The 27,864-nt window shown below is 56.5% G+C and overlaps 1 protein-coding gene across 1 annotated transcript in view; it reads left to right on the forward strand.

The window, feature by feature from the left end:
• The window catches only part of LOC144731694 (plexin-B3-like), a 105,430-nt gene that overhangs the window by 58,117 nt on the left and 19,449 nt on the right, over positions 1–27,864 (forward strand). Inside the window, 25 exon segments of the mRNA XM_078612871.1 lie at positions 5,424–6,390; positions 6,392–6,584; positions 7,701–7,886; positions 8,880–9,015; positions 9,792–9,892; positions 10,722–10,851; positions 11,434–11,596; positions 12,197–12,334; positions 12,580–12,673; positions 12,783–12,905; positions 13,434–13,523; positions 14,090–14,183; positions 14,754–14,908; positions 16,294–16,374; positions 17,267–17,334; positions 18,131–18,233; positions 19,375–19,508; positions 19,769–19,960; positions 20,107–20,218; positions 20,568–20,780; positions 21,857–22,027; positions 23,817–23,912; positions 25,169–25,314; positions 26,150–26,241; positions 27,326–27,537. Of these exon segments, the coding sequence (XP_078468997.1) occupies positions 5,456–6,390; positions 6,392–6,584; positions 7,701–7,886; positions 8,880–9,015; positions 9,792–9,892; positions 10,722–10,851; positions 11,434–11,596; positions 12,197–12,334; positions 12,580–12,673; positions 12,783–12,905; positions 13,434–13,523; positions 14,090–14,183; positions 14,754–14,908; positions 16,294–16,374; positions 17,267–17,334; positions 18,131–18,233; positions 19,375–19,508; positions 19,769–19,960; positions 20,107–20,218; positions 20,568–20,780; positions 21,857–22,027; positions 23,817–23,912; positions 25,169–25,314; positions 26,150–26,241; positions 27,326–27,537 (4,158 nt within the window). The 5' untranslated portion in view covers positions 5,424–5,455.

A 27,864-nucleotide genomic window follows, 5' to 3' on the forward strand; every position in this document is an offset into this window, starting at 1 on the left:
TTGTAAAAGGTTTCAGTTTGGTGTTTTGTTGCCAGACAAAAGGGGAAAACCTATTCTAATGTGTAACATATGTTAAACACGCATACACTTGCACACACATACACACACACCGGTACATGTGTGAATTTTAAACCCCAAGATCGATTGCATTCTTCTTCTTCACATGGCCATAATTTACTGCAGTTTATTGATTAATTAATTGCTTCATTGATTGCTTGGCTGATTGGTTGATTGACTGGTTGGATTCCAGCTGTGACCCAGGCTGACCTTTGACCTCCCCCGCTCTACCCACCCCCTTCCACCCCCAAGCTGGGATCATGAACCTTTACTCGAAGCTCACGGCGAGTGTCGTCTTGTCTTGCCCAATCGGGTCATACCACCATCACCCGCCATTCCTCCCTTCACTCACGCCCCCCCCCACACACAACCTGCGATATGGTACGGTCCATACCTGGTTTCCCACAGGTGTAACGAAAAAATATAAACACGTACGAGTGAAATGGTGGGAGCGGGGGTGTCTGTTAGCGCAATCAAGTGCATCGTCATCGTCATCGTCGTCGTCGGCCACGATCTCTCTGCTGCTGAATGAAGGCCTTCCGAAGAGGTCGGCTACCTCTCTCACCGTTTTGTTGATGCAACCGATCGACCGCGAGCTCGCTCCCCTGCCCTTGGCTGCCGGCCATCATCCCTTCTCGCGAGGGGGTCCTGCCCAACAAATACTCTGCCACGTTCGTCACTGCGTGAGTGCGCGTGTGCCACTACAAAGGGGGAGTGAGCGGTAGTGTAGCGGCTAGCGTGCAGCGCGACCAACCTGGCGACCCAAGGTCGATTCCCGCTCGCGGCCAACACCGGTGACGATTGTCTGAACCGGTCCTGGACTTCCCCTAGGTCGACTCAACCTCAAGTGAGTACCTGGTGTGGTGTGAAAATTTCGCCACTAGGCGATCGGGCGTGGTGCTGGCCACCCACCCCCTCGTGTGCCGTGCCCGCCTTCGTAGGTGCTTTCCAACTGCACTTGCTCCAACAGTCTGTTGCAGGCTACACGAGGGATCTTTGTGTTTGGCCCTAAAAGGACAAAAAGTATGTCATGGGTGACGTTTCAAGCAGTGGCCCTTCTTCGTAGCATGTAGACAGAGAGGCCAGCAGAGAGACAGAGTGGATAATACGTTGGAGACTGCACTTGTTTACACCATGGGGCCTGATGAGAATTCTATATAGTTTTTCTATTTTCCTTGATGACCAGTTTTTAAAGAGGCATGTGAATAGATGCCCAGCACTAGCTCTTGAACACAGGCGTGGGTTTTGAATGTGGGAATTAGAGGTGCCACAAGAAGCCGGAGAAAACGGCGAATTAAGTTGCATGGGGCGCTGCGGTGGCGAGATGTTATCTCCTCGCCTGGTACGCAGGAGGCTGTGGATTCGATCCTGACCCTAATGCCTGCTGCTGTATATTTTGAGTTTGCATGTTTTCTCTCCCCGTGATCGCGTGGATTTCTCTCCGGGTCCTCTGGTTTTTCCCTCCACGTTTAGAAACGTGCGTTTAGAGTATTTGGCTTCTGCTAGACATTTCCACGTTATGATAAGCCACTTCGTTGAGCTATCATTTGTGATAGCCAGGTCACTTTGAATAAGTAATATTTAAAAATACTTTTTTAACAACATGCTTTAATGAAATGTACCGTACTCCTAATGCCACGACTCTAGTAAGTGGCACCGAGGCTTGCCATAACGTCAGGGGCCATGGTCATTTACAGCCAATGTCAGTTGAGCGTGGACAATTAGACCCAAGCCGAAACATAACATATAAAAAAGATGGTTTAATTTGTTTTTTTAATGATAGAATATAGTATTGTCACCAGTATGACATATGTATACCATGTTTGCAGTCGATACGACATTGGGAAGTGGGTTAAAATTGAGTTACAAGATTTGAGGATACGACAGCAGACATAGTTGAGGATACGACAGCAGACAGAGTGAGTTAAATAAAAGCGTGTAAATGATAAACAGAGCTACTGTAGCTCGGGTGGGGCCTTGCCTGGTAAAAGAAAAAACAGTTTGATCATTTAGTAGTTTTCGCGACTTGAACGATTGGTTGCAACTGGGAGGCGAATCCCATGCAAAGTTGTTGAGCAGTTAAACAGCGGGAAAGCCCTTGATCGCCAATGACTTTGAGAAAGGAGCGAGAACAGATGATGTGAAGATGCAAGCGCATTGCACCCTCTCCGATTGCATTGGGAAGGTGCCTGGTCAACGCTCTTGCCCATTGTTGGTGTGATCTGTGCGCACCAGCCAGTCCCGGAGGTGTTGTTATTTCTGTGGAATGAACAGAGGGAGTAGTGGTGGTTCCATAACAGTGTTTGCGCGGTGCTTGGGGTCACCCAAGTGATGCAACGTCGATGTGGTGTCAACGCCGGTTACGACGTTTCTCACGAGTGGGAGTTCTCTGATCCACGCTTTTCTCTCTCCGCCTCGGCGCGCGGTTGGCGCTTTGTTCAACGTTTGCTCGCTTTCCCCTTGCCCCCACGAAGTGTCAATGTTTCTCATCCATTCGTCGCAGCAAGGTCACACGTGTACGTGCGTGGGCGCGTGCGTGTGTGTATGTTGAATTTCTGTCACGCCGCATGTAGCCAACCGTGCTAATCGTACGTGCAGGGGGGAGGAGAGGGGGGACAGCAAGCTAAGGACAAAAATGAGTTCTAAATAAATTACTTTGTCAATCTAGAACATTTAAAAGTGCATAGCTCCCAACGGCTTCTTAAATATCGCAAGGGAAGAGCGTTCCAGACGGCCGCAGAAGCGCATACAAACACGCCGTGTGAATCGGCGACCATCTGTGTTCGATGGCCAACAGAAAGCCGCCACCGCCACTGCGAGGATGACCGGAGTTCGCGTGATGATGGCTGACGATGCTCCTTGACGAGATCCGCGAGGTTATTGTGGTTCACTTGCGGCGAGCAACTTCGTGCGTAATGAGTGTGACTCCCTATCGAGTGAAGCCTCAACGACAACAACAGCAACAATCGTGTAATATATCCACAAGAAAGCCTTTGCTGGGTCTCGACAAACAAAATTATTCTGAATGGAGTCGCGCACACAAACACGTTTGGCCCTCTTTGCCGAGTGATGTTTCACTTCCTGCGCATGCGGCAGGAAAGTCCCTGCTCCCCGGACTGAATCTTCCGTGCACCGTGCGAGCCAATCGCTCCAGCGCACAGACGGGTTCGGGAGAGAAACGCGCGCCGTTCCCGCGGCAGTCTCACTTGCCCGGTGGATTTCAGTGCTTTTCTTCAATCTCCGTGTGATCCAGCAACCCTCAATAAAAAATTAATAAGACGGTAGACTCGAGATTGCACGCGCTAATGGCGGGGGAGGACGGCCGTGGATAATTCAACCTAAAAAATATCACCGTTTTCTGAGCATCTCCACTAACATAGGTATAAATTATGTTTAAGTTAAGAAAATTTAGTGAGTTAATGAACAAAAGTTTGTAGTGAAGAATGCATTGATCTTGTTTTATTACAAAAGTCCTTGCAAAAACACATACTCACTTAAGCAGGTTTGAATAACTGATCGGATAAATCGCTCAAAATGAAGCACAACTGACAATTTAGATTGTTACTCTTTCGATTTAGAACGAACACAAATGATCGACGACCGATCGCGTGCTCGGTGATAGTAACACTTTCATAATCAACGTTTTTCGGTTTTATCGCGTTATTTATAAATGTGTCGTAACCCTCCACCACCCGACAAAAAGACAAATAGTTCACTACTTTAGCCCACCAGTGTGTTGAAGCGTGAAACCACAACATTTTACATTTTTGAGTAGTACGACGTTTCGCTGGTAATTGCATCCAGCATCATCGGGCAATTCGCCAGAATGGTGAGGCTCTGCTCTTGCTCTCGGTCTTAAATAGAGGAGCAGCAGCAGGGTGACGTCATCATTTAACTCATCAGGTGCAACGATTCGAGGGGGAGGGGGGATTATTGTAATTATATACTAGATTAGTAATCACCCCAGCCAAGACTCAGCCCATTCAGGCACAGCAGCAGAGCCACGCCAATCAACAGCAATCAAACTCCGCCACCCACTGTTGTAAAGATATTGCAACTACTGTACTGTAGAGGCGATCACGTGGAGTTTCGGATGAAGCGGAGCAACGTAGTTTAAGCACGTGACTTGTAATGAACATTTCGAAAAAACACAACGCATGACCGCTTTTAGATGATTCATTTGAGCTTGAGGGAAAATCCACGAGTCGATAGTGTATGTCAACACTTCAGGTGCGCGCGGTTAATCCGCAAATTGGATGAATGGCACGCGGACACATCGAGAGTCTACTGTAGTTTGTTTTTAATGGCGGGACCCCTTCTTTATTTACACGAAGGGCCATCTCGCAGCAGCGCTCTACACGCGATTAGCGACTTGCATCTCAAACGTTTGCATGAGTTTCCCCCCATGACCCCCCCCCCCCGCTCTACCTACCCGCCCCCCCACCCAGTAGAGGGCCATCCATTTAGTACGTACACATGGAGGGGGGGTCTACTGACAATGTACGCACGCATAGGAAACGGGGGGGGGGGGGGGGGGGTGTGAAGCCTCGATAATAATTTGTCTACATTGGCCTTCAAATGAGTTAGATAGTCCAGTAGTGGACTATCTGTTTGCTTAAACACGTTCATATTATTAATCCTTGATCGATTCTGAAATATTGGCCGTGCTATAGGATTCGGGGGGGGGGCGGTGCGTCAGGCGTGCGTACGCAGGTGGGGAGTGGGGTGTAAAACGTACTCGTGCATATAGGGAGGGGGGGAGGGAGGAAGGGGTCAAGTTTTGACAGATTTTTTGCATACCCACTTAATGGATGGCCCCTAGCTGCCAATGCATCTCCTGTGCGTGTCCCGAGCGATGTCGGACTTGGCACTCCGGTACCAAGTGCCAACGCCAGCCCAGGGCTCTCTGTGCCCCCCGCGTCGTGTTCTCTGTAACCCGCCTGCCAGTGCGCGTGTGAGCACAACGTGTGAGCACAACGTGTGAGCACAACGTGTGAGCACAACGTGTGAGCACAACGTGTGAGCACAACGTGTGAGCACAACGTGTGAGCACAACGTGTGAGCACAACGTGTGAGCACAACGTGTGAGCACAACGTGTGAGCACAACGTGTGAGCACAACGTGTGAGCACAACGGGCAGCCGTGCCACGCTCCTCTAGCACGCGGGACGCTTTCTCTGTCTCTCTTTCTGTCTCTCTCTCTCTCTGTCTCTCTCTCTCCTTTCTTTCTCTCTGTGTCTCTATGTCTCTGTCTCTCTCTGTCTCTCTCTCTGTCTCTCTCTGTTTCTCTCTCTGTCTTTCTCTCGCGACGACGACGACCCCCCTTCGTCAGCGCTAAGCGACGTCGTCCCTGTCTCCCCCCCGCAGGCCTCCGCAGGCCGTCGTCACCGCCAGGGGCAATGAAGCCCAGTCGGCGCGGCGGCGCCGCCAGCCTCACGCTCCGGGCCGCGCTGGCGATTATCGCCGCCTTCCTGCCCTCGTGCCCCACCGCCGTCGCCACGCCGTTCTCGCCCGACGTGGAGCTGCAGAAGATGGTGCTGGAGCTGAACTCGGGTGCGCTCATCGTGGCCGGCGACAACACCCTGTTCCGGCTGGCGCCCGACCTGAGTGTGGAGCGCACCGAGGAACTCTGCTGCTCCTCCTCCGCCTCCGCCGCCGACTGCCCCAGCATCACCTGTTCGGGCGGCGGCTCAGGCCAGCCCTGCCGCAACCCCGTGATCATGCTGACGCTGCTGCCCGGCGCCGCCGAGCAGCTGGTGGTGTGCGGCAACGCGACGTGCGGGCCGCTGGAGGCGGGCGCGTGCGAGGTGCGCTCGTCCGCCAACCTGTCGCGGGCGCCCCAATCGGACGCCAAGTACTGCACCTACAGGTACACCAAGGTGGCCGGCGAGCAGAGCGCCGCCGTGGCCGTGGCGGCGCCCGGCGGCGCGGGCAACGTCCTCTACTTGGGCCTGGGCCACGCCAACTCGTTCAGGGGCCACCCGCTGTCCATGCAGGACCTCAAGGGCAACGTGCTGTGCCGCATGGACCACGCGTCCATGGCGCTGTGCAACCCGTACGGGCTGTACGAGCACCTGTTCGTGGCGGCCTTGGCCACCGAGAGCCACGCCTTCTTCGTGTTCCGGCGGAGGAACGGCACGAGCAAGGCGGTCGCCGGCGCGAGCCACCCGTACCTCACCTACGTAGGCCGCCTGTGCCTCGACGACGTCAACTACTACTCCTACGTGGAGGTGCCCCTGCGGTGCGAGGGCCGTCCCGGCGGCGGGCCCGAGAGGCTCGCGAGCGCCGCGTGGCTCGGCGAGCCGGGGGCCGCCCTGGCGGGAGGGGGGGGGGGCCACCCTGGTGGTCGCGTTCGTCGACGCGGGCGGCAGGAAGCGCTCGGCGCTGTGCGCCTTCCCGCTGAGCGCCCTCGACGCCAAGATCGACGAGACGAGGCAGGCGTGCTACACCAAGCAAAGCCCCAGGAGCAACGACGTCTACCTGCCATACCGCGAGAACGACGGCGAGGACTGCACCGCCAACACGCCGGTGAGGTTTCCGGTTGCATGGTTTGCCGGTGGCCTGGGGGGGGAGGGTGGTGGTGGTGGGGAGGGCTTGTGAAAAACTGCCGACCCCCGACCCCCAAAGTCGTCATCTCCCCTCATCTCCACCCCTTTCCTGCTTGAGGAATGTCTTTAGATACACATGGGAGTGGTGGTGAGTGGGGGAGTGGTGGTGAGTGGGTGAGTGGGGGGGGGGGGTGAGTGGAGGGGGGTGAGGAGTGGGGGGGGGGTGAGGAGTGGGGGTGGTGAGGAGTAGGGGGGGGGTGAGGAGGGGGGGGGTGAGGAGTGGGGGGAGTGAGGAGTGGGGGGGGCTGAGGATTGTGGGGATGAGTGGGTGAGTGGGGGGGGATGAGTGGGGGGAAGGCGAGTGGGTGGAGATGCCCAGCTCCACAAAGATGGCATCGCACGGGGTGAGGAACGCCGCCAGGTCCACCTGAGGGTGGTGAGTGGCTGGGGTGAGCGGCTGGGGTGAGTGGCTGGGGTGAGTGGCTGGGGTGAGTGGGTGATTGATGAAATGAGTAAGCGGACGATAGAAGTCTTCCGCCATCACAAGTGTGTCCGTCTCTCCTCCTCTTGTTGGAAGACCCTACTGGCCACACGCACGGCCTTCTGGGAGCACGCAATTTGAGCAGCATTGGTTCAATACGAGCAAACTTTGGCCCGGTTTCGACACGCACAGGTCGGGCTCACTTGAATCGATAATGGGACATCTGCCAATCGTTTATAGGCAAGGCCCACTGCGCTGTCAGCTTCTTTGTTCAGATGCGGCCTGGCCATAAATGACAGCTGAACGAAGTGGCTTACCATGTGGAAATTTCTAGCGGCCGAAAGGCAAGCAAAGTCCAAATATACAGCAGCAGTAGCAGGCGTCAGGGTTGGGCTCAATCCCCCTAACCTCCGGCATGCCAGGCGAGGTAGTTAACATCTCACCATCGCAACAAGTGGAGGCCTGGGCCACGTCACAGCCCCCCAATCTTCCGTATTGAAGAACGATTTCACAAAACACTCTCGTCTCTGACACTGGCCTTAATAGGTTCTCGCTGACACTGCCCCCCCCTCCCGTGTGCCCCCCACTCCCACACCCACCGTGCCGCAACCGAAGGCGCACAACGTGGCGCAGTGGCCGTGCGGCAGTGACCACCTGACCAAGATCCTGGCCAGCCGCTCGGGGGTGTCGCGCCGCCCGCTGCTGGAGCTCAACGTCACGCTGCTCTCCTCCGTCGCCGTGACGACCGAAAATGGCCACACCGTCGCCTTCCTGGGCGACCACGACGGTTTTCTGCACAAGGTGCGCCCCCTCTCCCCACTCCCCCCCCTCTCTCTCCCGCACGACCCAACGCTCCAAGCTGAGATGTTAACCACCTCGCCTGGTATACAGGAGGTCGTGGGTTCGATCCCGACCTGACGCCTGTTTGTAACCACTTTGCAGGCTGGCGAGATGTTAACTACCTCGCCTGGTATACAGGAGGTCGTGGGTTCGATCCCGACCCTGATGCCTGCTCTATATTTGGAGTTTGCGTGTCTCTCTATCCCCGCAGTCGCGTGGATTTTACTCCGGGTCCTCCACATTTAGAATCAACATCATGTGTTTTAAGAGCATTTGGCTGCTATAAATTGCCACATGATAGGCTACTTGGTTGAGCTATCATTTGCGATAGCCCAGTCGCTTCTGAAAAAGAGCTGGAGAGCTCAGTGGGCCTGACCTGGTAAAATAAAAAATAGTTCATAGTTTAGTTTTAGTTCGTAGTTTCTTCTGTAGCGATCGCCGTGCAAAATAACCACAGTCCCTTACCCACCCCCCACCTCGCTTGAGCTTCACTCTCAGACGCAGACGAATTTTCTGTGTAAAGTAACCACGGTGCCTGAGCCCCTGCCGCTGCTGAACGTAGTAGTGAGTGTCGTGGTGAGTGTCTCGGTGGGCGTGGAGGTGAGCGTCGTGGTGAGTGTCGTGGTGAGTGTCTCGGTGGGCGTGGCGGTGAGCGTCGTAGTGAGTGTCGTGGTGAGCGTCTCGGTGGGCGTGGCGGTGAGCGTCGTGGTGAGCGTCGTGGTGAGTGTCGTGGTGAGTGTCGTGGTGAGCGTCTCGGTGGGCGTGGCGGTGAACGTCGTAGTGAGTATTGTGGTGAGTGTCTCGGTGGGCGTGGCGGTGAGCGTCGTGGTGAGTGTCGTGGCGAGAATCTCGGTGAGTGTGGTGGCGTGTGTCGTAGTTGGAGTGGTGGTGAGTGTTGTGGCGAGGGTCTCGGCGAGCGTGGTGGCGAGCGTGCCGTGCCTGTGTGCCGCACAGGCGTACCTGGGCCAGGGTGAGACGTCCCGTGTCTACGGGAAAGTCAAGGTCGGCTCCGGCCAGCGCGACCCCCATCAACAAAGACTCGGTGCTGGATCCCGAGGGGCAGTACCTCTACGTGTTGAACACGCGCGAGGTGGGGACTCCACACGGTACACCACCACGTGGTACACTGTGATACACCATGTGGTACACTGTGATACACCACGTGGTACACTGTGATACACCACGTGGTACACTGTGATACACCATACGGTACACGAGGGTGCACCACCACGCGGTACACCAGGTACAACAGCTGTCAACTCTTACAGTTGCCTGGCGACTGGTTTAGAAGTTAATGATTGCCTGGTTGCCTGTTTACTCTCTTGCCTGTTTACTCTGTCGCCTGTTTACCGAATGGGCTGATGTCTCAGGTGTGCGAGTGTGCCCTGTGTTGCCTGGTATCAGAGTGATCTAGTTGCCCCATTGCAAATTAAAAATGTCTCCCAGCTGACGTCATTGCAAGGTTTCTAGTCACTGCTTTCCCATTCACCAGTCACCCAGTCACCTGTTTTCCCGTTCGCCCAGTCACTCAGTCACCTGTTTTCCCATTCGCCCAGTCACTCAGTCACCTGCCTTAAAATTCACCCACTGAGTGCCCTGCCAACAATAGTTTAAGGGTACTTAATACATTTATATCATTATTAGTCACCGATTTGCTCCGTTTCATGGTCACCAAGCCACTTGGTCACCAAGTCACTCCATCATCTGGTCACCAAGTCACTCCATCATCTGGTCACCAGGTCAGTCAGTCGCCTGGCGGTCCGGTTGCTTGGTTACCTACATATCACTTATCACGGTTCCCCAGTTGCCGATTCACCCAGTCATCAGGTTGGCCTCGTGGGGGCGGGGGTTGCCCTGCGCGTGCAGGTGCACCGAGTGCCCGTGCAGCGCTGCGGAGCCAACCGGAGCTGCCCAGACTGCCTGGCGCTGGACGACCCCTACTGCGGCTGGTGTGTGCTGCAGGGCAGGTGGGTAGCGCCCTGCGCGCGGGGCGCCACACGGGGTCGAACCGTTGCTCTCGTCACGCCTTGGGGGGTGGTGGGGTGGTTGTGGGGTGATTGGTGGAGTGGTTTGCGGGGTGGTGGGGTGGTTGGTGGGGTGGTTGGTGGGGTGGGGTGGTGGGGTGGTGGGTGGGGTGGTGGGGTGGTTGGTGGGGTGGTGGTTGGTAGGGTGGTGGGTTGGTTGGTGGCGTGGGTGGTGGGGTGGTTGGTGGGGTGGTGGGGTGGTTGGTGGGGTGGTTGGTGGATGGTGGGGTGGTGGGGTGGTTGGTGGCGTGGGTGGTGGGGTGGTGGGGTGGTTGGTGGCGTGGGTGGTGGGGTGGTTGGTGGCGTGGGTGGTGGGGTGGTTGGTGGGGTGGTTGGTGGATGGTGCGGTGGTGGGGTGGTTGGTGGGGTGGTTGGTGGGACGCTAATTTGGTCGGACTGTCGCACGTACAGCCGGGGCTATGTTTTTTTTTCTTCACGCTTGTGTAACTTTTAATTTTGTAATTGTTTGTTCCCATGTGGCGACCCACGTAGTTGCTTTTCGCCCACGATTTTGTTTTTTTGCTTTCGTCATTCTGGTGAGCCAGGTGTGTGACCCTTGCAAAAAACGATAGCTTGAGTTCTCACCCGGTTACACAAAAGCAACTTGAACCATTGAGATCGTTTTGTTGATTTCAGAAGCAAGGGGCCCGCCGCGCCGTGGCGGGCGTCGTGCGACGGCGCCGCTGTTGTCGCCGTCGTCTTTATTGTTGTCGTCGTTGTTGTCGTTGTTGTTGTTGTTGTTGTCGTTGTCACGTCCTCCGATGCCGGGAAGGTGTTCGCGCAAGACGGAGTGCGAGCGGGGAACCGAGCCCGGCTGCTGGGTGCAGACCTACGAGAACACGAGTTGCCCCACCATCGCCTCCGCCAGTCCCCACAGCCTCAGCGTCAAGCTGCCACCCACGGTGCGTGCGTCGCTGCGTGCGTCACTTGCATGTGTCGCTGCGTGCGTCGCTGCGTGCGTCGCTGCGTGCGTCGCTGCGTGCGTCGCTGCGTGCGCGTGCACCACGCAAGTTGTTTGCGCGCTGCACTTTGGACCCGGCGAGCTGAGTTTTCAGTCGGTGATGGATATCTCAATCGGTCCTATAAACTCAATGATTCCACTCAAGTATCTTGTGCAGTGATGCAAACGTTAACACTGGGGAGACAAAGGTGGCCGGGCGTGGTGCTGGCCGCCCACCCCCAGTAGGTGCTCGCGAACAGCACTTGGGTGAGTGGGTTGGAGAGTGAGTGGGTGAGTGGGTGGGTGAGTCGGTGGTGGGTAATGGAGTGAGTGAATGAATGGGTATGTGAGTGAGTGGGTGAATGAGTGGCGAGTAATCGAGTGATTGGTGAGTGAGGTGGGTGAGCGAGTTGGTTCATTTCTCCCCTCCTGGCCACTCTCCGTTGGCTCTCCCCTGCGATCACCCTGGTTTACTTTATGGGCGTGCGATTAATGCCTCTCTCCCCGCCCCCCCCCCCCTCTCCGCGTGTGCCACCGATCGCAGTCGGTGACGCTGCACGTGCCGGCGCTGCCGGCGCTGCACGAGGGGGAGCTGCTCACGTGCCACTTCGACGCGTTCGAGTCGCCCGCGACAGTGACGGGCGCCGACGTGACGTGCGCCCAGTCCCTGCCGCTCGACGCCATCCCGGCCATCCCGCCCAACAGCGGTGGGCATGACAGCGGCAGCGGCGACGATGACGACGATGACAAAGACGGCGAGCGTTGCGATACGATTCCTCCCCTGGTTTAAGATGAGATGGGTGGAGGGTTAGGTCCTGAAATGCGAAGTGTTTTTTCTTTCCCCTCCCCCAAGAGGACCTTGTGCGTGACGTCCGCTGCGCCTTCTCCGGCCAGGGCGGGTTTTTATCGACGTCGCGTTTCCGACACCGCGGATCGCGAAGATCTCTCGGCTGTGGGGGGTCGAATGGGGTGGGGAGGCGGGGAGGTGGGGGGCACCTTGGTTGGCCGGAGCGGCAGAATTGGCCGTGGCCGTGCGGGAGCGGGAGAGCAGCGGTGTGTTGCGGCAGCGATTGCCGCGTGCGCTGCGAACCCGGCGACCCGAGTTGGAATCCCGCTCGCGACGATAAACGGTGGCCACCCACCCACCCCCTCGTGTGCCGCACCGGCCTTCGTAGGTGCTGCTCGCTAACGGGACTTGTGACGACAGTCTGTTAAAGCTACACGGGGTCTCTGTATGTGTGTGTGTGCACGTGCGCACGTGCGTGTCCCTGCATGTTCATCCGTGTGCCCTTCCGCCCCTAAAACAGACCACGTGGACGTGCGTGTGGAGGTTCGTTACGGGGAGGTGAGCGTGGCGCACACTCTGCTCCCGTTCTACGACTGCGAGCGGGTGGTGCAGGACGACGAGACGAGTCCGTGAGTCGCCACTGGCGCCGCGCTCCACCGTGGGCGCTCTGGGGAATACAATGACAGAAGGCAACTCGGAACGCTGCGTACGCGGCGGTGCATGTGCTCACGCGCGTACGTACGTGTGTGTCTTTGTTTGCATCTGTGTGTGTGTTGTTGTTGGTATGTGTGTGTGTGTGCGTGCGTGTGTGGCGTGTGTGTGTGTGCATGTGTGCGTGTGTGTGCGTGTGCATGTGTGTGTGCGTGTGTGTGTGTGTGTGCGTGTGTGCGCGCTCGCCAACAGGTGCGCTCACTGCGTCACGAGGCACTGGACGTGCAGCTGGTGCCCTCTGGAGTTCAAGTGCACGCACGAGCCCCAGTGTAGTTCCGCCCACACGGTGAGAACCGGCAAAGCCAGATAACCCCGCACCGCGTTCACCCGGCGCCGCGTTCACCTTGCGTTGCGTTCACCTTGCTCCGTGTTCCCCCGTGTGGTGCTGTGTGCAGGTGTCGAGCAGCGACGATTGCCCCGCGATCGACAAGGTGCTGCACTCCCTGGTGCCCACGGGGGTTCCTCGCCACGTGCGCATGACCGCTCGCAACCTCCACCTGCTGGACCACGTGAAGGAGGTGGTGGGGGGGGGGGCTACGTGTAGCGAGTGCGGTGTTGCCTATAGCGATTGTGGTGTCAAGCGAGCGTGGTGTTTAGCAAGTGCGGTCTTTTGCTGTGGTCCGTCGATGTCTTCGCGTCGAACTTCTTTCACACCGTACGTAGCCGACGGTGCTAATCGGAGGTTGCGGGGGAAGGACAACAAACTAAACACGTAGAGCAGTTCTTAAGAAATTAGTTTTCAATCAGGATGATGATGATGATGTTGATTTCAAAGCGCATCGCTCCAGCAGCTTCCTTGTATCAGAAGGGAAGACCATTGCAAATGGCCGCAGAAGTGCATCTGAAAGCGCCACGCGATGCGCTGACGGTCTTTGTTCGATGGGCAGCAAAAAGTCGCTGCTGCTGCTTCTGCTGCTGCTGCGATGATACGCGGAGTGGTGCCTCTAGCTAGTGAGGTGTCTGGCTAGTGCGGTGTTATCGTGTTGTGTGTGTAATGTCCGGCGTCTGCACTTGTCCGGTAACCGCGTGCGTGTGTGCGTGCGTAGGTGACCTGCACCGTGCTGGTGGAGGGTCGCACCGTCGCCAGCCTCGGCAGCGTCGACGACACCGGCGCGGTGACGTGCGATGCCCAGATCGTGAGTGGCGCCGTCACCGCCGCGCACGCACGGGCGGCGCGCCGCTGGTGTCGGGAGAGCGCGCTCCGGTTCGCTCTCCGGCACGTTGGCGGTGCCGCTGATGCTGCTGCTGCAGCTGCAGGAGTAAACTGGCCACGTTTGTTCACGTGACAACTTTATTAACTACTGGGGAAGGAGGCGTCGTCGTTGTTGTCGTCGTCGTCGTTGTTGTCGTCGTCGTTGTTGTTGTCGTCGTCGTCGTTGTTGTTGTAGTCGACGTCGTTGTTCTCGTGGTTGTTGTTGTCGTCGTTGTTGCCGTCATTGTTGTTGTTGTCATCGTCGTTGTTGTTGTAGTCGTCGTCGTCGTTGTTGTTGTCATCGTCGTCGTCGTCGTCGTTGTTGTAGTAATCGTTGTTATTGTCGTCGTTGTTGTCGTCATTGTTGTTGTCATCGTTGTTTGTTGTTATTTTTGTTGCCATTGTTGTTATCTTTGTTATTTTTTGTTGTCATTGTTTTTATTGTTATTGCCATCTGCGCTTCTGACGCCGGTGCCTGCCGCGTTTCTTTGCCTCCCCCCCCTCACTCAGTACGAATACCACACGCAGAGCATGGAGTACCAGGCGGAGGTGTGGCTGGAGCTGAGCAAAGGTCATCGCCTTGACAACCAGCAGCGGCACAACGGTACGGGGAGCGGGGTGGCGGGGGGGGGGCAGGGGGGTGGCAGCGGCCCACAATGCTGTGCGGTCGAAGTCGCCGTTGAATTTCCGTCCGAGCGAGGCGTCGGTTGCTCATCTCCACAGCGCAAAGCGGCACAGTGGTCACAGCGCCACGCCGCCCTACGAACCCGGCGACACGAGTTCGATTCCCGCTCGCGACCATATAAAAGTTGCGCATATTTAGAGCGGCCTCCTTTCGGTCGACTCGTACTTAATAACGAATCACCTGGTGCGGTGTGCATTTACCATCAGTGTAATCTTCTCATTATTGTTATTCTTCTTGTCGTTACGGCTGATAGGCAGATGCAGAGCAACGGCTACAGTGTCACATTCGGGATTTGCGTGGTGAGGCCAGAGAGCCGCGTCAGTGCGGGAGACCAAGGCGGTCCGGCGTGTTTGTGTTGGCCACCCAACACCCCCCCCCCCCTCCGCTTCGGGCACCTTGTGCCAGCCTGATGGCGCTCGCCCCGGCAGCCTGTTCAAGTTTTTAATGCTGGGTGGCGGGGCGCCGGGGGGATCTTCGTGTTGTGTGCAGTGACGCTGTACGACTGCTCCAAGGTGCAGACGGACTGCAGCGAGTGTGCGGTCTCGGACACGCGCTACGGCTGCGTGTGGTGCGCCCACTCGTGCCGCTACAACGAGAGCTGCGCCGCAGTCTCCCCCGAGTGTCCGGGGCCCATGGTGAAATCGGTGAGCGCCGCCACCGTTGCTCCGCACACCGCACGCGGTGCCTCCGCGCTGCCCAGCGCTCACCCAAGCCCCGCTAGGGCTGCTACTACGCATGGGTGATACAATTAAACCCGATTTCGGGGAATTAAAACCTGGTTTAATGAATACGAAACTCTGATCCAAGGCTTAGGCTACTTTCCTCGTCGGTGCTGCTATTAACATACTCGGGGCCGTCGGGCACAGGGTAGTCGTAGAATGCGGCGGGCAGGTTGGTCGTGATGAACACGAGCTTCTCCTCCACAATCGTGGGCGCCAGTGAGTTCCTTAGCTCATGGGCATCAACATCGTCACTGTGCCACAGCTGGTCATGCACTGGGTTGAGCTACCCACGATTTGGAAGGCAGATTGAAGGCGTCTTGCCATTTTTAGGATGAGTGCCAATTTATCAACAATTTTTTGTTTAATATAAAAAAAAATCAATAACTTCGGCACGATGTAGCTGTCTGTACCTTCTGTGAGTTATAATGCTAGTTGACACATACACAATCCGGCTTTACAGAGTGTGTGAATGCTGCATTTATAACACTTTGAATTCGTGAATACCATATATTCGTTGAGAAGTTGGTGAAGAGCAGTTCTGCAATTATAACCAATTAAACCGGATTTCTCCCAATCTCAGATGATCGGGTTTAATATAAAAAGACAATTAAACCCGACTGTAAAAAACCCGACTGTGCCACCCTTGGTACTACGCCCAGTAACAGGGCTGCAATAATGACAACACGTTATCCGCTGTGGCCTCACAAGGCCGGCACCACACAGTGACATTCACAACTTCTTTCACACCATACGTAGCCAACATGCTAATCGGAGGTGTGGGAAATTATCATTGTTGTCATCACCATCGTCATGGTCGGCATCTTTGTCATCACCACCACCGTCGCCATCATCATCATCATCGTCGTCATCACCATCATCATCATCATCGTCGTCGTCACCATCATCATCGCGGGAGCCATAGCCATCATTGTCGTTAGCACCATCACCATGGTCGCCATTGTCACCATTGTCATTAGAACCATCGCCATGGTCACCATCATCGTCATCGATGATGAAGTTGGCGACCATGATGATGGTGCTTAGTTGATTAATCGTCCTCGCTCTCATCATCGTCATGGTCATCACCTACCGGACCCCATCAACCAATCGGCTCTTTGACTGGGCGAACGCTATTGGCCAATCGGTGGAGATCGCCTTCCCTGCACGCGATCCCATCAGCCAATCGGTGATGACCTCCGCTCTTGCACAGCCCTCATCGGCCAATAGGCGATTTCCTCGTTCTTGCGAGCCAATGAGTGACCCGCGTCTCTCTCTCTCTCTCTCTGCCGTGGGATTGTGGGTAACAGATCGAGCCACACACGGGCGTGCTGGAGGGCGGCACCATCCTCACCGTGCACGGCTCCGACCTCGGACGCTCTTTTGAAGAGGTAACCGCAGCGCGGGCGACGAGGTGGGAGTGACGAGGTGGATGTATTGAAGAGCGTGTGATGTCGGAATCATAATATGTATTTATACTGGAGAAATCCGATGAGCTACAAAGCTCTTTGTCACAGATGTCTAGCAGGGGCGGGTAAGACTGTTACAACAACGAACGGTACATAAACACGATCGGGGTGCAAAGTACAAGAAAGGCAAACAAATCATCCAAACACATACAAATTAAACTAAACCATCCCCATCCTACCAGGCAAAGCCCACTGAGGTTTTAAATTATTCTTCAGAAGTGACCCTGGCCACAAATGATAGCTCAACAAAGTGGGTCATCACTTGGACATTTATTACAGCAAAATCATCTAAAATATTTATCTCGATGCACGTTTCTAAACATGGAGAAAAAAATCCACGTGACCACGGGGAGAGAGACACGTAAACTCCAGATATACAGCAGCAGGCGTCAGGGTCGGGATCAAATCCACGACATCCTGTATACCATATTCTTGAACCTTTCGGTAAAGTCAAGTAGAAGGGAAATAATAAAATAATAAAAATAAAACATAATAAAATTCTCACGACGTTTCGGCCACAACACAAGCAGCCGTCCTCAGGTGAGGACTTTATCGAAAAGATCCAAGAATATGAATCCCTGCAGTCACGAAAGCTTTAAATCGAAATGAAATCCTGTATACCAGGCGAGGGAGTTAACATCTCCTAGCCACCGTGCAAAGTGGTGACAAACAGTTGTCCGGGTCGGGATCGAACCCACGACCTCCTGCACACCAGGCGATGAGACGGGAGTGATGAGGTGGATGTGATGGGGTGGGAGTGACGGGGTGGCGGTAAGGCGTTGGACGAGGTGTGCGGCGTTGCTATGCTGTGCAGGTGGTGTCAGTGCTGGTTGGGAGCAAGCCGTGCGTGCCGCTGCAAGACCTCTACAGAGTCTCCAAGAGGTTTCGCTCGCTCACTCACTCACGTCAATCGCTCACTCACTCACGTCACTCGCTCACTGTCACTCACTCCTCACTCACTCAAATTGCTCACTCGCTCACTCACTCACTGACTCACTCGCTCGTTCTCATTCAGTCTGTCGCTTGCTCAGTCAACCACTCACTCAATGACTCTTTGACTCGTTCAGTGCCTCACTCGGTCACTCACTTGCACGCTCACTCGCTCAGTCACTCGCTTAGTCACTCACTCAGTCACTCACTTGCTCGATCACTCACTGGGTCACTCGCTTAGTCACTCACTTGCACGCTCACTCATTTGAGGCATTCGCTCGCTAATTCGAATGCTCACATGCTGACACCCATACATGCCCTTCACACACACAAAGATCTCCCATGTAGCCTTAACATACTTTTTGGGGCAAGTGCTGTTAGCGAGCACCTATGAAGGCCAGCACTGCACACGAGGGGATGGGTGGCCAACACCACACATACACCTACGCTCGCTCACTCCCACAATCTCTCACTCACATACCTACTAACTTGAGATACTGCTGCTTATGATGCTGCTGTTGTTGCTTATGTTGATGTTGCTCCTGCTGATGCTATTGATGATGCTGTTGTTGCTGATGATACTGCTGCTGCTGTTGCTTCTGTTGAAATCGCTCCTGCTGATGCTGTTGATGATGCTGTTCCTGCTTATGACGCTGCTGCTGCTGCTGATGTTGCTTCTGTTGACAGTTGCTCCTGCTGACGCTATTGATGATGCTGTTGCTTCTGCTGCCGCCGCTGCTGCCCATAGAATCGTGTGCACGACGGGCAGCGCGGACAGCGCCGGCGATGTGGCGGTGGTGGTGGAGATCGCCGATCAAGCGCCGGCCTCGTTCGAGCACTTTACGTACCAGGCAAGGTCACGGCGGGGTCAGAGTTACGGTTAAGTTCAGGGTAGAGACTCCCTCTCCCGCGTGCGGTTGTGGTGACGAACTCCACATCGTGGGTCATGTGGCCTCGCACCGCCGTGACCACCAACTCCACACCGTGGGTCGTGTGGCCTCGTACCGCCGTGACCACCAACTCCACACCGTGGGTCATGTGGCCTCGCACCGCCGTGACTACCAACTCCACACCGTGGGTCGTGTGGCCTCGCACCGCCATGACCACGAACTCCACACCGTGGGTCGTGTGGCCTCGTACCGCCGTGACTACCAACTCCACACCGTGCGTCGTGTGGCCTCGCACCGCCGTGACTACCAACTCCACACTGTGGGTCGTGTGGCCTCGCACCGCCGTGACCACGAACTCCACACCGTGGGTCGTGTGGCCTCGTACCGCCGTGACTACCAACTCCACACCGTGGGGCGTGTAGACCTCGTACCGCCGTGACTACCAACTCCACACCGTGGGTCGTGTAACCTCGCACTGCTGGGGCAGCGCAAGGCTACACGGGTCATTGGGCGGTTGGGTGGATGACTGGGCGGTTGGGTGGGTTGGTGACTAGGCGGTTAGGTGGGTGGGTGAATGGGTGGGTGAGGCGGCGGGTGGATTTGTGTATGGGTGGGTAGGTGAGTGGGTGGCTTGGTTGGTGAGTAGGTGGGTTGGTGAGTGAGTAAGTGGGTGAGTGGGTGGGTGGGTGAGTGAGTGGGTGCGTGGGTGAGTGCGTGGGTGAGTGCGTGGGTGAGTGAGTGGGTGAGTGGGTGCGTGGGTGCGTGGGTGAGTGCGTGGGTGAGTGAGTGAGTGGGTGAGTGAGTGGGTGGGTGAGTGGGTGAGTGGGTGCGTGGGTGAGTGGGTGCGTGGGTGAGTGAGTGAGTGGGTGAGTGAGTGGGTGAGTGGGTGAGTGAGTGAGTGGGTGAGTGAGTGGGTGAGTGAGTGGGTGGGCGGGTGGGTTGGTCAGTGGGTGGGTGAGTGAGTGGGAGGACGGGTGGGTGGGTGTATCTATAATTCGCCAACTCTCAGATTTTCGAGCTGAGCCTCTCAGATCCTCTGCACAGCCGGCACGACGGCGAGCTTCGTTAGCGTTGTGACATCACGAGTTGTCTCCCCCGGCAGAGTCCCTTCATCACGAAGCTGAAACCGAGTGAGGGGCCGGTCGAGGGAGGAACCCGCATCACCATCTTCGGGAAGCACCTGCTGACGGGAAACCGGGAACTCATCGCCGCCTTCATCGGGGACAGCCAGTGCAGGTGAGCACCTGGGTTGGTGACGGTGGTGACGATGGTGACGATGGTGACGGTGATCGTGATGATGGTGGGAATTATAATGACGATGACGGTGGTGGTGAGGATGTTGGTGACAATGTTGACGTAGCTGCGATGGTGGTGGTGGTTGCATCACCACAGCTGGCCGATATGCAAATGCCACATACACACACCTGTGATCACGATACCGCCTGTGATTGACGATGCCTGTTACGACGATGTCGTGCGGTGTCGGTGCCGCGCAGCGATCTGCGCATGGTGGGGGTGGAGGAGGAGGCGACCCTCGAGTGCTCCACGCCCAAGGTGCAGGAGAAGGTCTCCGTCGCCGTCAGCCTGCGCTACGGCGGCACCAGCGTCTCCAACGCCAGCGCCGAGGTCTTCGAGTACAAAGAAAACCCAATCATCAGCGACTTCAACCCCAAAAGCAGCTTCTATGGGTACCGCCCCCCGCCTCCTCCCACACCCCCTACACGCCCCCTCCCCACACCCCCTCCCCACACCCCCCCGCACACATGATGACGATGCTGCTGCTGACGATGATGAGTGTGTGATCGGCGCGGGGTTGCGGTTGCTGTGGTTGCAGGGGCGGCCGCGTGATCACGGTGAGCGGCTCGAAGCTGAACACGGCGCTGAAGATGTCCATGGAGGTGGAGGTGCAGCTCCCACGCCGGCGGCGCTCCCTGCACCCCTCCACAGTGAGACACAGAGACTCACCCCCCCTCCCTCCTCCTCCACTTCCTCCCACTCCGCTCCCTCCCACTCTGCTCCCCTCTCCCTCCACTCCCTCCCTCCCTGCACTCCCCTCCACTCCACACCCCTCCCACTCCCACACTCCTGCAGGTGATGGGTGGTGATGGTGGTGATGGCGGGAGTTCTGGTGATAAGTGTTCATGACTGGTGGTGATGATCATGGTAGTAGTGGTGCTTATGACGCCGATACCGATCGGCATGACGCTTGTGGTGATGCTGCTGCCGCCAATGATGACGACGACGGTGCCGCTGATGATGCCGTCTCGTCCGCCCCCTCCCACGTCCCGTGGCCAGATCTCGAGTCCCTGCGAGTTCCGCTCGGCGGATGAGGCCCTGTGCCCCTCCCCCACCGTGCCGGACGGCTCGACGGTGCTCCGCGCCTGGTTCCAGCTGGACGGGTTCCGCAGCGACGTCACGTCTCTCCTGACGTACGAGGAGAACCCCCTGCTGTGCCGGCCCGGCACCGCGCCCTACGTCATCAACGGCCACAACATCCTGACCATCAAGGTAGCGCGCCGCGTGCCGCGTGCCGCGTGCCGCGTGCCGGTGTTGTGGCAGCGTCGCCCGCCCCGCGCTCGGTCGCCACACCGCAGGTCACGGAAACTCACCCGCAGTCGCTCGCTCGCCTCGCTCGCTCGCCCATTAACCCACACACTCACCCAGTCACTCGCTCACACCTACCCACTCACTCACCCGTTCACACCCACTCACCCAGCCACTCACTCACACCCACTCACAGCCACCAACTCACTCACCCGTTCACAACCACTCACCCAGTCACTCACTCACACCCACTCACCCAGTCACTCACTCACACCCACTCACAGCCACCAACTCACTCACCCAGTCACTCACTCACACCCACTCACAGCCGCCAACTCACTCACCGGTGTTGGCCGTGGGCGGGACTCAAACTCGGATCGCCGGGTTCGTCGCGCAGCGTAGAGCTAAACGTTACACCGCCGCTCCCCCACTACCGCTCACTCGCCCACTCACACATTCACTCACCCACCCATATACTCACCCACCCTCCCACTCGCTCACCACCAACCCCCCCCTCCCCACTCGCCCACACTGAGTCCGAGGCACTCTATTTCAGGAGGGGTGATGCATTGGGTGTTCATTTAAACGCGATTCAGCAGCAGGATAAAAACCCACGCACAATAATAACCTCGCTCGGTTCAAGAAGAGGAAACTTGCGCTCTAACCAAGCGTCTCGTATGCCCATGCCGGCCTTCATAGGTGCTACTTCTTAACAGCACTTGCCCCAAAAATCTGTTAAGGCTATACAGCAGGATCTTTGTCTTTGTGTGTGAAGGGCATGTATGGGTGTCAGAGTGTGAGCATTCGAATGAGCAAGCAAACGTGTGAGTGAGTGAACGAGCGAGTGAGCGTGTGACTAAGCGAGCGATCCTGTGAGTGACTGTACGAGCAAGAGATTGATCAAGCGAGTGAGTGACTGAGCGAGCGTGCGAGCAAGTGATTGAGTGAGTGACTGAGTGAGTGATTCAGTGAGGGAGTGAGTGAGCGAGCGAGCGAGCGACTGACGGGGGGGGGATCTTTTTGCCTCCATTCGTCCTCAGGGCCAGAACCTGAACAAGGCTATGGATAAGGAGGAGGTGGAGGTGACCATCGGCGAGGAGCAGTGCAAGGTGGAGATGATGGACAGCTCCTCCCTCTACTGCAAGCCCCCGCTCACCCAGCCCAGCGCCAGGGGCGGCGGCGACGAGGCTGGCTACGGGCAGGAGGAGGAGGTCAGTAGTCACATTGCACGTGGATCTCTGTGGACACGTGGACTTGGAAGAAGTTGTCACCCCCTGTGAGTGGCTTGCTGAAGTGCCATCTGCTCCAGAGTCTGAGACGAAGAAAAGCACCGGGCAGAAATGATCTCCCTATCGAAATGCTGAGGGAGGGTGGAGTTTGTTTGCAGACTCCCCTATATGACATCATAATAACAGTCTGGACCACTGGATGGGTTCCGCAGGATTCGTAAGATGCCCTGGTGGTTCCCCTCTTTAAGAAGGGGGACCGCACAGATTGTAACAACTACAGGGGCAAAGATTATTGAACATCGCCTTGCTAGGCATGCTGAGGAGAGGCTTGCGGAGCACTAATGCGGTTTCAGGTTATGAAGGTCCTGCACAGATTCCATATTTTCTGTCCTTCAGCTACAGCAGAGGTGCAGGAAATTCCAACAGGACCTACATCTCTGCTTTATTGACCCTGTCAAAGGCCTATGATACCATCAATAGATCTGGGCTTTGGGTTGTTTTTCGTGCTTGGCTGTGCTGGAGGAATCTCCATTTGGTACAGATACAATGGGAGGCTGATTGATGCCTGGGTGTGGTCAAGGGATGCCTCCCTATTGGTCAACCATGTTATGTATGCCGGTGATCTGGTGATTTCTGCTCACCCAGAGGAGGAGCTGGAGGCGCTGCTTCTGAACCTGCAACGTGCCAAAACTAAGCACCTGCCTGGATATTTTGTGCCATCAAACACTCGAAACCCCCTCAGCTCCTCATTGGTGATGGGACAGTTGTGGAGAGAGTGGAGAGTTTTCCATACCTGGGCAGTGTGCTCATGACCAGCTCCGGTTTCACAGCAGAGGTCTCATGTCGAATCAGTCGAGTGGCATCTTTTCATCGGTTGTGTAACGCTGTGTGGAAGCTACCTGGTCGGTCACTCAACACAAAACTTTGGGTCTTCTTGGCCATGGTCATGCCCTCCCTTCTTCATACTTGCGAAACATGGACCCCCCTAATGGAACATCTTCGCCGGTTATAAACATTTAGGCCTGCCCCACGATCCATCCTGGGTTTAACCAGGCTGGATTGTGTGAGAAGCTCACAAATCCTTGAAAGATCTGGACAAAGTCCCATCGGTGAGCTCCTCCTGCAGGGAAGGCTGCATTGGCTGGGTCATGTAGCCCCCATGTCCAGCCACCGCATACCTAAACAGATTTTTATTTACGCGATCTAACCCAAAAAACTTGTATTAAAGATGACGTTGGTCGCAAAAGCCTACGTGTTAAACTATAAACAGCTTTTGTTCAGCCGGATAGAGAGGGCTCAACGGGCGCGGCATGGGGTAGAGAAGAGATGGAGTGATGTGGTACAAGAAGATGTGGAGCTGAGTGGACTTGTCAATGACTGGTACCAGCGGTGTCAAGATCGGCCTCTGTGGAGGAGGCTTGTGAATGATGCTACTGGGCAGTTGGAGGCAGTCGCTCTCCAGCAACAACGGAGATCAGAGGAGCGACGCTCACAACAACGAGCGGAACACCGGTCGGCTAAAGCACAGCAAGTTGGCACAGTAGGGGGCACAGGTGGTGCATCGGCCACTCATCTCAGTCAGTCAACCCATGGCACCTGGGTCTGCCCTGTGAGCTCCTGCCACCAGGCGTTCGACACTTCACGTGGCCTTAACGTGCACTTAGCCTGGCACAAGCGCCGTTGTGACATCACCGCCGCTTAGTGGCGAATAGCGGTTGTTGTTGAGTCTCTGTCTCACTCTCTGTGTGCGTGTCTCTCTGTCCGTGTGCAGATTATCGACCGATCTCTGAACTGCACGTTGGCCACTTCCTCCACCTCCCGGCGGCGCCAGCGTCGAGACGGTGACGGCGACCTCCCCCAGCTCATAGTGCGTGTGGCCTCCCCCCCGCCCCCCCCCCCCCCCTCTCTCGCACACAGACAAAGATCTCCCCTATAGCCTTCAACCCATTGCTGGGGCAAGTGCTGCTAGCCAGCGCCTACTGATGGTGGCACGGCACGCGAAGGGATGGGTGGCCGGCACCGTGCCCATTTGTCTCCCCAGTGGCGATGTTTTTACTTGCAGCACCAGGCACTCATTTAAGGCCAAGTCGACCTAGGGAGAGAACCAGATCCTGCTTAGGTATCCGTCACCAATATTGGCCACGAGCGAGAATCTTCGGGTATTCGCATCGCGGCGTTCCGACCGCTGCGCCACCGCTCCCTGGGTGTGGTGCTGGCCGCAGTTACTCCGTCATATACCGTGGCGGCCTTCGCAGGTAGTGTTCAGAGGAGGCGGCGGCGGTCGCCCTCCAGCATCAACGGAGGGCGGAGGAGCGACGCAGGATTGTGCGAGTAGCTCGCAGGTCCTTGAAATATCTTGGCACATTCCCATCGGCGAGCTCCTCCGGTGGGCAAGGCTGCGTTCGGCTGGGTCGTGTAGCCCGCATGCCCAAGCCGCTGCATGCCCATGTGGGGAACGGTAGTGTAACGGTTAGCGCTACGCCCCGCTACGAACCCGGCGACCCGAGTTTCGATGCCCGCTCACGGCCAACACCGGTGACGATAATGAATTTGACTCGATCCTGGGCCTCCCCTAGGTCAACTCAGCCTCAAATGAGTACCTGGTGTGGTGTGTAAACATCAGCACTGAGAAGACAAAGACAGCCGGATGTGGTGCTGGCCACCCACCCCCTTCTGTGCCGTTCCGGCCTTAATCGGTGCTTGCAACAGCACTTGCCCCAATAGTCTGTTAAAGGCAATACGGGGGATCTTTATATTTCCTCTTCGTTGTGTGTGTATATAGCTGTGTATACATATGTGTACACATATACGAGCGTGCACACATGCGTGTGTGTATATGCCTTTATACACATGCATATACGTGCGTGTGTAAATATGTCTGCACGTGTGCGTGTACGCATGTACGGGCGTGTACACGTGTGTGTGAGTGTGTGTTTGACACTTCACGTGGCCTCAAAGTGCATCTGGCCTGCACAGGCGCCGTGGTGACATGCGTGTGTGTGTGCGTGTACGTGTGTGTGTGCGTGTGTGTGCGTGTGTGTGTGCGTGTATGTGTGTACGCGTGTGTGTGCGTGTGTGTGTACGTGTGTGTGCGTGTGTGTGCGTGTGTGTGCGTGTGTGTAGGTGCACATGGGCGCGCTGCGCTTCCCGCTGGGCCGCGTGCGCTACTCGACGGGGGACGGCCTGCTCTCCAAGGGGGCCATCGCCGGCATTGCCGTGGGCCTCGTCCTCCTGCTGCTCGCCATCGCCGCCCTCATCCTCCTCCTCCGGTCACTGCTCACCTCCACTCCCGCCACCTCCTCTTCTGCCTCCTCTCCCACCTCGTCTTGTCCCCCTGTCCCCCTCCTCTCCTCCTGTCCCCCTCCTCTCCTCCTGTCCCCCTCCTCCTCTCCCGCCTCCTACTCGCCAGTATCGCAGAGTCACGTCGTGGGAATTGCATTGCGGTTGACATTGTCGTGGGTTCGCTTGAGAGACGCACCGATTCAGGAGGCAACACCGTTTATTCTGCGACCACAACGGGGTAGCTACACAAACGGGCCAGGTCAGTCGGCACACTGCCTCACCCACGATGCCGAGCACGATGACCGAAGAGAAGACGCAGCATGGCAGGTTCCATTCCAGCAAACAGCCCCGATGCAGCCCCGGGACCACCCTTTTATGCCCCTCAGCGTGGCCCCGCTCCGCCCTCGGACACGCCCCCATCCAGAGCCTCCTAGAAGGTTCTGGATCGCCTTCCACGTGTCCCTTGCCTGGCTCCGCCCTGGGCCACGCGCCCTCATAGAACTCACTAAAACACATGCCCCCTCTGTCACCTTTGGCCTACATCCCATCACGTGTCCCTGCCGGCCAATCGGGCTACTACGTCCTCAGTTGCCCCCTACTCTGCCAGCCCCAGAGACCTCTTCCATGACATCATTTCCTCTGCTGGCAGAGAGGGCCACCATACCCACCATTCGGCTCTCTGTCGGTAGATGGCGCTAGGCGCCGTAGTGACCCATTGTATGTCACTACAAAATCGTTGATGCAAGTGCTGTTGACACGATTAACGTTGTTGTCGTCGTTGTGGTGGTCGTGTGGTGGTGGTGGCGCTGACTCGCCGTGCAGACACAACGCCAACCGCGAAAAGGAGAAGATCCTCATGGAGATGACCAGGATGGAGGGCAAAGTGCGGGACATGGTGCGGCGCGAGTTCGCAGGTGACTCCCCCTTCCCTCCCCCCTTCCCTCCCCCCTTCCCTCCCCCGTTGCCCCACTACCTCCCCCCCTGGCCGCCTCCCCCCCCTCCCCCCCACTAACTCTTGGCAGCGCTGCATCGGTGGCGGTGTGCTGGGGTTGGACAGGGATAGCCGGTGGACGTGACGGTGCCGATTACCGCGATGCGGACTGTCATGGTGCTGCTTCTCATAACACTGCTAAACCAACCTGTGAACACATTTTTATTATGTTACCAGGCAAGGGCCCACTGAGCTGTGTAGATTTTTTTTTAACTGCTCAACAACTTTGCATTGGATTTGCCTCCCAGTTGCATCCAATCGTTCAAGTCGCGAAAACTACTAAATTATCAAACAGTTTTTTATTTTACCAGGCAAGGCCCCACCCGAGCTACAGAAGCTCTGTTTATTATTTACACGCTTTTATTTAACTCACTCTGTCTGTTTTCGTATCCTGAACTCTGTCTGTTGTCGTATCCTCAAATCTTGTAACTCATTTTTAACCCATTTCCCAATGTCGTTTCGACTGCAAACTTGGTATACTTATGTCATACTGATGAAAATACTGTATTCTATCATTAAAACTTTTTTTTTTAAACCATCTCTTTTATATGTTATGTTTTGGCTTGGGTCTAATTGTCCACGCTCAACTGACGTTGGCTGTAAATGACCACAAATATTACTTATTCAGAAGTGAGCTGGCCACCATCACAAATGATGGTTCGACGAAGTGGCTTGCCATGACGTGGCAATGCGTATCAGCCAAATACTCCCTAAACGCGTGATGCTGATTCGAAATGTGGAAGGGAAAAAACCGGAGGACACAGAAAAATCCACGCGACCACGGGTATAGAGAGAGAGAGCCTCTAAACATACAGCAGGCGCCAAGGGTCGCGATCGTTGCCACGATGTTGTATCTACGTACGTTGAACTTCTTTCGCTCCGTATGTAGCCAACCCGTGCTAATTGATGCTGGTCGCTGTGATGCCTGGTCGCCGTGACGATGGTCGCCGTGACACCCCCCCCCCCCCTCCTGACGGCCGGTCTCCTCCGTGCGCCGACTCTGCCAGACCTTGTGACGGACATGTCGGACCTCGACGTGCTGGTGGACGAGACGGGCATCCCCTTCCTCGAGTACCACCGCTACGTGGAGCGCATCTTCTTCCCGGGGCAGCAGCAGCTGCTGTGCGAGGGGGCGGCGCCTCCTCCCGCGTCGCCCTCGTGGGACGCGGCGCTCACGGGCTTCCACAACCTGCTCAACAGCAAGCTCTTCCTCATCAAGGTACGTCGGCGCTGGCAGCTGCGGTGAGCCCGGCACGCCTGGTGCGGGGCGGGAGGGGAAAGCTGGTCGTCGGGTCGCGGGGTCGCGGGGTCACGGGGTCACGGGGTCATAGGGTTGCGGGGTCACGGGGTCACGCGCCAAACTGGGCCGGAGTTGAGCGGAGTCCGACCGTCTCGCGGGCCAGGGTGTGCGGTCGATAGCTCAACGGGCGAGGTGCTGGGTACCCGCGACGAGGCTACTAGAGGTGTCTGTGTGTACGCGCTGTACGTAGCCAGAGAGAGACGCACAGACCCACAGGCTCACAGAGTGAGACACACGGACAGAGTG

This window comes from Lampetra planeri, chromosome 40 (assembly GCF_965212315.1).
Source record: "Lampetra planeri chromosome 40, kcLamPlan1.2.h2, whole genome shotgun sequence".
Taxonomy (NCBI): domain Eukaryota; kingdom Metazoa; phylum Chordata; class Hyperoartia; order Petromyzontiformes; family Petromyzontidae; genus Lampetra; species Lampetra planeri.